Consider the following 8,710-nt stretch of genomic DNA (forward strand, 5'->3'; position numbering starts at 1 on the left):
GAAGTGAAACTTTGAATTTTAGTTCAAATGCACACACAAGTACATCTCACACACAGTTGTATTCTTCTGGGCACATCACTCCGGTAATGCAGTCACTCTACAGACTTTATTTCAGGTTTTATCTTTCTGCTTTTAGTGCTGCAAAGCACCTTGTGGTCGTTATCTGTGAAAGCTGCTCTATTAACTAATTCTACTTACTTAATAAACTGCTCTGACAAATCTTAAAGGAGTCATATTATCCAGCGTTTCAAATCTTCCACATGGTCTCGTTGGTCCAGAAACGCCGAATTCTTGATTTTCCTCAATTTGAATATTGGATCATAGGAGCTACATTCAGAATCTGCTGTGTCTGTGTGAGCTGAACAGGCTCCGCCCACACATGCCCATCTTGGGAAGAGGAGGACGTACTTCCTCTGGTGGTGCCATGTGCCAGGGAAGAGCTGCCTAATTGTGGGAGGAGTCAAAGGGAGGCCCTACCTTGATTGGGATTGGCTAAACCCCTGATGACACTATATAGGGTTTGATTTCTGATTGGCTGGTTGGAGCAACACACTTTTTAAAACCTGAAACAAGCCAGGGAGAGAGAGGACAGACTGTCTTCACTTCTGGGACGTCAGTCCAGGTATGGGGACAATTAGTACTGCTGGAGAACCTTTATAAAGTCATTTCTTTTCCTAACATGACCCCTTTAATGCTGTAAATGTTTCCTCCATCATATCTGGTCAATATATATTTTCCCAGTTTGACAACAAATCTTCACATTTATAAATGCCACAATAATAAATACAGCTTTTATTTTGGTTTTTGTGTTTTCTTGGCAAAATGAATTTTAATGTAGTTCAGAAAGTGATGAAAGTGACATGGAAACGTACGTCTGCCTTGTGGAGCGTTCTGACCCTTCATTGTCCGGCGATGTCAAACATAAACCCTGGACAAACGGTCTGTTACAGCAGCGATTCGAGGAAAAAAACTGAAAAAAAGCTTTTAATATATTGAAAACATGTGGAAGTGAACTTTCCAGTGATTTTCTCAATCAAGGAGTCGCAGCGTTATGGAGTCCAGAGTGCAGGACAGCAGCCTCGGGTTCCTCCGACCCGCCTGCACACGTTCATCCAGAAATAAATAAAGACAGAAAGGACCAAAGTCGAGACGTTTACGGAGCTGCTGCGTTGGTCTTCTTGTATTTCCTCATGTGCGACGCGATGGAGTTGATGATCTCCACACTGCGTTTGTTCTGTCCGAAGTATTCCGCGAACTCCCCGTCCGGCCCCACCAGGTACATGATGATGGTGTGATCCACCTGCAGAAACACACTCGGGTTCAATCCCACCAGATTTTTACAGATTAGTAAATTTGATTATTATCGTCGTCTGGCCCGAGACTCACGATGTAGTCGTTGTCCTCGTCTTTGGGTCCCTGACTGTAGTAAACCCTGTAGGCTCTGGAAACCTGCTCCACCTGAGCCTTGGCTCCCGTCAGGCCGATCAGCTTCGGCGAGAACTCTGGAAGACCAGCCGGAACATTATGACCACCGACGGGGGGGGAAGCGAGTGGCTCGTACAGACCGGGGAGGATTTTAACCGGTTTAATAAGCGACAATGTTCAAGGAAGTTTGACAGCAGCGTGACGACTGCTCAGTGGAGATGAAACCGTTCGCATTCGAACCGATACGGTACCAATACCCGGGAGGCGATACCGGTACTCAACCGTCCCAATTTTCGGTCCTTTTGTGTGTTTATGTGGTAGTAAATGTTAATTTGTTTAATCATAGAATCTTAAAATGTTTCAGTTTGACAAATATATATTTCTCAATATGTAAACTTTCACAAATTTATCAAAACAACATCCAACTGTTTGTATTTTAAATTTCACAAATTTCTTCAACATGAAAACCCTGAACTTCAACTACACAGTATTATTTTCTTAATAATGTGCAAATTTAAACCAGCTTCAGGTCTTCCTGTTCCTTTTCCCTGTGAAAACATTGTTATTGTAGATCTATGACGGTAGAGCAGGAGATCTTTGATGGTAGGACTGAGGCTGAACACAATCATGCACTCTTCAGCCTTGAGAAACATCCAGTGCTGAACCAGGAGTTTCCTCAGATTACAAGTTTCCCCGCTGCTGGCCTCGCACTTCGCGTCACAAATATTGCAGCGAGCGTAATCTGCATCGCATTTTTAAAAAAAAGTTTGGGACGAGCCTGTCGACTGATCGACAAAACAAATGCTGCTTCGTTTTCAGGCTCAACATCTTAATAATATAAAGTCTCTTGGTAAATGATGTCAAAGTGAGTGAGAGCAACGATAAACAGTAACCAGGTTCATATTCTAATGATTGAGTTGAATGTGGCCGAGCTCCTGGTCACTGGAGCATCACTTCCTGCTGCGTTGTGATTGGCTGTCAGCAGCTGCTCCATGGAGTTAATGTGAGGAGCGTTGAGTGGACGCTACTGCAATCATGAAAATCACAATTTAATCTCCGTCATCCACACAGACAGGTCTGCACGCTGGTGTAGTGGTTTAACGACGGTTCAATTCCGGATGCGTTTCCCTGCGCGACGTTCCGACAGTCTGAAATGAAGCGTACGAGGCGACTGTGTGTCTGGAGGTTTAGTGCAGCTCTGATCAGAGGGACGGGCGGCGGCACGCCGTTCTGCCGCGTACCTTTCACATACGTAGCCATGGCCTCGGGCGTGTCCCGGTCAGGATCGATGGTGATGAGGATCGGCGTCAGGTCCGGGAGAGATTTTATTCTGTCTGTGGACACACACACAAAGACACACACAAAGACACACACGAGAAAAGCGGTGAGATAAAAGTCGGAGGCCGTTGGGTTCCTGAAAGAGCGAGCGTGGCTGCAGTACCGATCTCGTCCACCACCTCGATCATCTTCTCCAGCTCGTCGGGGCAGATGTCGGGGCAGTGCGTGAAGCCGAAGTAGATGAGGACCCACCGGCCCAGGAAGTCGTCGCTGGTGGCGGGTTTGCTGTTGTGGTCGAGCAGCGAGAACGGACCGCCCAGCGCCGGCCGCCCGATCGATTTGGTCCGCTCCTTTTCCATCACTGCGGATTCAGAAGGGACACGCCGTCACGGCGAGCAGGTCGCAGGTCGCAGGTCGATCCTCCTCGCGAAGGCAGAAGACGAACTCACGCTCTTCTTTTTCCTTCTTGAAGTACTTCATCCCGCCGAGCAGAGCTCCTCCGATGGTGAACGTCACCGCCAGCGACTTCCAGGTCACAGGCTGGACACAGCAAACAACAGGAAGTCTTACAGGCGAGACACCTTTACAGAATAAAACACCTTTTATGAGGCACGTTGCCGGATTTCAATACTTCTGTTCAGGAGTGAAATTTATCAGAGTTTAGAGTTTTCAAGTCAAGTCTTTTATTTGTCACAATAATACAGTTTAATGTGTCGCCAAAGGTTTTTAGTACTTGTTCCACACCGAAATGAACAATTCTAATAATAGGAGTAGAAGAATAAAACATTTTAAGCGCACAATAAGTCAATAATAATAATGAAAATTTATGCACAAAAGATTTATTTAAATAAAAAAAAGAAAGAAAAGATTATGTATGAATTAAGTTTTTACCAGAAACTGTGACTTTGGTGTATTTGATGATTCACGAGACGATTTATCACATACAAATGACATATAATTAATACACATACACTTATTTACAATATCTTTGATTGAAAAATTCAATATTCAAATATTTTTGATTAAAATAAACTACGAAGTGTTAATCGTTAAAGTTGCCATAAATCCACTTTTCTCATCTTCTTACGTTTTGTTAAGTTTTATTTCAGCTTCATTCAGGCTCATAAATGTGTTTGTATTGTACATGACGTTTAACCTCGAGTTCTAAGTCTGATGCATTGTAAAGAATATAAGATTATTTTATGTACATTCACCTTAAAGTAGCTTTGAAAAAAAAAACATTTTAGTAAAACTAAACTTTCTATCCTCTCCTGTGTGAAACGTTACGTCCTCACACGTTCAGAGCAAAACCTCTGAATTATTAAAGAAGCGTCTCCAGTGACGCTGCACCTTGAATTTCAGAGGAGAGGAGCAGAACATTCTGAAGGTTTCTGGACTTTGAAATTCTTCCACATTCCACCTTTGATTTAAACTCAACAAACGTGTTTAAATTTAAAGAAAAAAAATCCCTTCAGTCACATTGAACTTTAAAAGAACTACTAATTTTACAGCTTGTGACATTACTCACTCCAGACTTCTTGTTCTTGTTCTTATCTCCTGATGAAGGCGGAGGCGGGATGGAGGAGAAGGTTCTGGAGGAGGAAGAGGAGAAGGTTCTGGAGCAGAAGGTTCTGGAGGAGAGCGTGGTGGAACAGCCTTCACTCGGCCTCCGTGTTGTTCTGCAGGTGTGTTGTTGGTTCACATTCACCTGAAACGATGGAAGAAATGTTTTTTTAATATCAGCACGTCGTCTCAATCGGCTCCTTTAAAATCCACTTTATCTGCTTCAAAGGGAGATTTCTGCTCCTGAGGGAAGAGTTTTGAATCAAACTGTAAAATAAATGAGTTTTCCTCAGCGGAAAGAAAATAGTCTCGTAAAAACATGCAGACATAATGAAAAGATCAGTCATTTGTCAGCATGACTCAGCGCGTTGTCACGGCGACAGCCAGCAAGTCATTGTAGTGGTCGTGGTTACAGTAGGCCAGTCGTCACGACAACAGTCACCAGGTCAGTACAATAAGTGTCAAAAAGTCTTCAAGACAACAACCAGCAGGTTGTCAAATGTGAATCCCTCATCTGATCCCTGCTCTTTGGCGCTGGAGACACTAGTTGTCATGCAGATTATGTGTTAATACTGCAGTGAACTGTTGGATTAGAAAAAAGAAAAATAATAATTTAAGAATTTAAGAAGCTTTATTGTCATTGTTCAAGTACAACGAAATTCCGTTTGTTGCATCACTAATAGCAGCAGCAGCATTTCACATTCACATGCAATAAGTAACTTAATTTAAGTCATATCAGTCATAAAGCAGAGTGACTCCAAGAGCTGGAAGAAACAGCCTCATCAGAAACTCTGTTTTTATTCTGAATAGAAGAAGAACAAGGTTTAAAAAGGAGGTTTTCTCAGTCCAGGTTGAGGTTTTATAAGGACAGAAGTGTGTTTAAAGTAGAGACCGATCACTTCCCGGTGTTTTCTCTCGGCTGGAGCAGCTTTGACCTACCGGGAAGCAGTGAAGTCCCCGCGGGGACAGCGGCTCTCTTGCTCCGGCTCCTCTCTGGAAGACTCCGTGTGACGGTCTGGCGGCCCGTGTGTGCAGCAGTGCACCGTGAATCAGCCGGTGGCCGCAGAACAACCCGCTCAGGGACATGATGGATCTTCACGGGAAGCGGCGCTGCTGGAAACAACGTGACGGACCGAAGCGAAACAAAACCTCTGAGGCCGCTGTTCTCCGGTCAGTCTCTACAGCGCAGCCTCGTTCCGAGCGGAACGTTTGAACCAGGACGAACTGATCCAGGAGCAGCTCGACACGGTTACAGAACAGCGGATATGACGTCAGATCTGTGCAACCCTGCAGTTTGAGCGCTCTGTGCTCCCTGGTGGAAGGAGAAAGTATTACATCTAAACAATTAATAAGACAAAAATAAAATAAAAAAGTTTGAAAATAAATTGAAATTTAATGAACAATTCAATAAAAGTTTAAGCAACCTTTACATAAAATAAATTCAATAGAAATAAAATGAGATACTGTAAAATTAAATCAACATTCCAACACAGATCAAAATAAAGATTTACTTTAAATAAAATAGAATCAAAAATTTTAATTAACTTAAAAGGAAAGAAAGATCAAATAAATAAAAGCAATTCAAATTAAAACAAATGGAAGAGCAATTAATCAAATGTCACTAAACTTAAATTAGATCATTTAAAATAAAATTCAAGTTAAAAATTGTTTTAACCTTTAACTGAATGTAATGATCAATGTAAAGATTAAATTATCATAGATTAAAAGAAAATAAACATTTGAAATAAAATAATCTTTAAATTAACAATTAATAAAAAAAAATTCCACCTAGTAGATTGTTTTGTGTTTCTTTGTGGTCATAATGTTTCACCTCGGAGCTTTAGTGTCCTACTGATTTCATTTGGTTGTAGTTTTGCGTTTCTTCATGGTCGTTCTGCTTCCGATTCGCCTCAATTTCTGCATTTTTATGTTTTTTTCTGCTTCTGTGGCCTTTTTTTTAAAAATCCTCGTCTTTGTATTTGATCCCCTCAGTGATAGTTTAGCATCACTTTTGCTTGTGTTTGTGAAAAAATGCATGAATATTTCAAGTCAATCTTGATTTAAAATGTCAATTTGTGACTTTTTTGTGTGGAAATCAACACATTTCACAGAATTTAATCATGAATCAAAGTTTTATTATAAAATTAGAAACATCCGTCTTTGTTCTCTCTTCCAGTTCCAGTTTGTAGACGATTTCCTAAAAGGCACAAGGTTTGAGATTGGTCAGTTTGGTCATCAGATGGCCGTGTTGCAGTGCGACGGCCAGCTGGAACGCAGCTCTTTGTGGATGTGGTAATAGATCCAAGACACGAAGGGGAAGACGGTGATGGAGACGGCGGTGGCGACCCTGAGGACCCCGACCGGAGCTCTGGAGGACACGAGGAACGGGGGAATCAACAGGCTTTACTTAAAAATAAAAGACATAAATACATTTAGAAAAAGACACGTCTTTACCTTCCAGAGTGACGAGACAAGAGGAGCCAAACCAGCGCCAGCAGGAGGCCGGAGAACTCTCTACGAGAACATTTACAAAGACAAGTTTGTCTTATCGGCTGATTTTAACCGTTTCATTCCCTCGAAAGACAGAAACATTCAGAGACATTCATCAAATACCAACTTGTGTCTTTTTAAAGTCATTTTGAATCGATTTTATCATCATTTTGTTTGAATTCCTCATAATTTGATGCGTCTTTTAAATGACTTCCCATCGTTATGAGCATCTTGGTGGTCATTTTATTTTTTTGTGTGTCTCTTTGCAGTTTTTATTTGTATTTGTTGTGAACTCCGAATTTGCTTCATATATTTTGTCATCATTTTGCATGATTTCATTTGGCTTGAATTCCTTTCTCATCACTCTGCGTCCTTTTAAAGTCATTTTGCATCCGTTTTAGAATAATTGTCTCACACTTTTATGCCTTGCTCATTATTTTCCACCTCTTTGTGGACATTTTGAGCATCTTTGTGGTATTTCTGTTAGACTTTGTGACTACGTCGTGTCTCGTTGAAGTTTTTGTAGTTATACTGTGTAAGTCAGTTGTCATTTTGAGCATTTAAAGTCATTTTACATCCGTTTTGTATGATTTTTTTTTTTATAATTTTATGTGTCTTTCACAATATTTTCCATCTCTCTGTGGTCATTTTATCCATTTACTGTCATTCCATGTCTCCTAATATCAACTGTGTTTTCCTGCGTGGTTATTTTGTTCCTGTTTTTCATCATTTGTGGTCTTTTGACTCTCATTATTGTCATATAGAGAAATATAATATTTCTCTTTCACGTTATTTTCCACCTCTTTGTGGACATTTTGAGCATCTTTGTGGTATTTTTGTATGGTTTTGTGACTACTTCGTGTCTCATTGAAGTTTTTGTAGTTATACTGTGTAAGTCAGTTGTCATTTTGAGCATTTAAAGTCATTTTACATCCGTTTTGTATGATTTTTTTTATAATTTTATGTGTCTTTCACAATATTTTCCACCTCTTTGTGGATATTTTGAGCATCTTTGCAGTATTGTTGTATGGTTTTGTGACTACTTCATGTATCTTTGCAGGCCGCCTGCTCTGCAATCCCATAAATAAAAATGTGTTTTTTATCACTAAAGTCTCGTTTTTGTTCACGCCGATGAATGCACGTTTGAGAAAAGTGTCTTTCCGTGTACCTGCCCTCCTCCTGCTGGAATATGCGAGTGACTCGCTCTCTGTACAGAGTCCATCCCAGCATTGCGACCACCGCGGTGGAGACCATCACGTGGAGATCTGCAACGCGCCTCCAGAGCAAAGTCTCTGCAGCAACAAACACATCTCACACTGCAGCGGCTGCTCAGAAACCGTCCACAGGGTGGCGCTGTGTGCGCTGGACACATGCACCGGAGTGGAGTTGGAAAAGGGGGAAAACAGGGAAGAGGAAGCCAGAGGAGGCTAGACACGTGACACTGAAAGTCAAGAGTGTTATTTACTACCTGGGTTATTGTTAATTACCTGTAGCGGAGGGGTTGAAGGCTGTGAAGGCACACAGGGCCGCAGGAACAGCGTAACCCGCCTGGAACACCAACCACAGGTTGAACACCAATACCACACGACAGTAATAGAAATGGAAAGTAACGTGGAAAAAGGCATGATAGTATCCTTACCATCCAAAAACCTGCGTCTGGATCATTGATCTGAAACACGCACGCGCACGCACACACACACACACGCACACACACGCACACACAAGTATTAAAAAAAAAAAAAGACTGAATGAAATCTGAAATAAATCCAATCTCTCACCTGAACGTACGATGCGAGCGCAAAAAACAAACTCATGCAAAAGTTACAAATTTTCCAAACAACTAAAAGCCATGACTTGTTTTTCTTCTCCTCTCTAACTTCTCCCATTTCCCTGCATGTCCCTTTTTTTTTTTTTTTTTTTTTTACGTCCCCGCCCGGGCCGACGGGACGTCACT

General features: G+C 41.6%; 2 protein-coding genes across 3 annotated transcripts; both read right to left on the reverse strand.

Annotated features, from left to right (window-relative positions):
• sco1 (synthesis of cytochrome C oxidase 1) lies at nucleotides 1-5,482 on the reverse strand. The gene is made up of 7 exons (XM_080488752.1): nucleotides 5,206-5,482; nucleotides 4,232-4,411; nucleotides 3,153-3,243; nucleotides 2,867-3,064; nucleotides 2,667-2,759; nucleotides 1,387-1,502; nucleotides 1-1,300 (listed from the first exon to the last, which is right to left on the reverse strand). The coding sequence occupies exons 1-7, from the start codon at nucleotides 5,350-5,352 to the stop codon at nucleotides 1,154-1,156; spliced, it is 972 nt and encodes a 323-aa protein (XP_080344878.1). The 5' UTR covers nucleotides 5,353-5,482; the 3' UTR covers nucleotides 1-1,153.
• An 897-nt stretch (nucleotides 5,483-6,379) lies between these two features.
• Nucleotides 6,380-8,678, reverse strand: tmem220 (transmembrane protein 220). 2 transcript variants are annotated; one of them, XM_080488849.1, is made up of 6 exons: nucleotides 8,535-8,678; nucleotides 8,396-8,425; nucleotides 8,244-8,304; nucleotides 7,925-8,048; nucleotides 6,721-6,780; nucleotides 6,380-6,634 (listed from the first exon to the last, which is right to left on the reverse strand). In XM_080488849.1, the coding sequence occupies exons 1-6, from the start codon at nucleotides 8,640-8,642 to the stop codon at nucleotides 6,502-6,504; spliced, it is 516 nt and encodes a 171-aa protein (XP_080344975.1). In that variant the 5' UTR covers nucleotides 8,643-8,678; the 3' UTR covers nucleotides 6,380-6,501. The 2 variants fall into 2 exon arrangements, with proteins under 2 accessions (XP_080344975.1, XP_080344976.1); XM_080488850.1 differs by lacking the exon at nucleotides 6,721-6,780.
• Between the last annotated feature and the right edge of the window lie 32 nt (nucleotides 8,679-8,710).

This window comes from Lipophrys pholis, assembly GCF_963383615.2.
Source record: "Lipophrys pholis genome assembly, chromosome: 19".
Lineage (NCBI taxonomy): Eukaryota > Metazoa > Chordata > Actinopteri > Blenniiformes > Blenniidae > Lipophrys > Lipophrys pholis.

What these genes read in the sequence shown, in the direction of transcription:
- sco1 (XM_080488752.1), bottom strand. Translation starts at nt 5,352, where the DNA reads ATGTCCCTGAGCGGGTTGTTCTGCGGCCACCGGCTGATTCACGGTGCA. An exon ending in CAAGAAGGAAAAAGAAGAGC is followed by an intron (nt 3,065 to 3,152) that starts GTGAGTTCGTCT and finishes CTGAATCCGCAG; the next exon opens with TGATGGAAAAGGAGCGGACC. An exon ending in CGAGGTGGTGGACGAGATCG is followed by an intron (nt 2,760 to 2,866) that starts GTACTGCAGCCA and finishes GTGTGTCCACAG; the next exon opens with ACAGAATAAAATCTCTCCCG.
- tmem220 (XM_080488849.1), bottom strand. Translation starts at nt 8,642, where the DNA reads ATGGGAGAAGTTAGAGAGGAGAAGAAAAACAAGTCATGGCTTTTAGTT. An exon ending in CAGACGCAGGTTTTTGGATG is followed by an intron (nt 8,305 to 8,395) that starts GTAAGGATACTA and finishes TTGGTGTTCCAG; the next exon opens with GCGGGTTACGCTGTTCCTGC. An exon ending in CTTCAACCCCTCCGCTACAG is followed by an intron (nt 8,049 to 8,243) that starts GTAATTAACAAT and finishes TTGTTGCTGCAG; the next exon opens with AGACTTTGCTCTGGAGGCGC.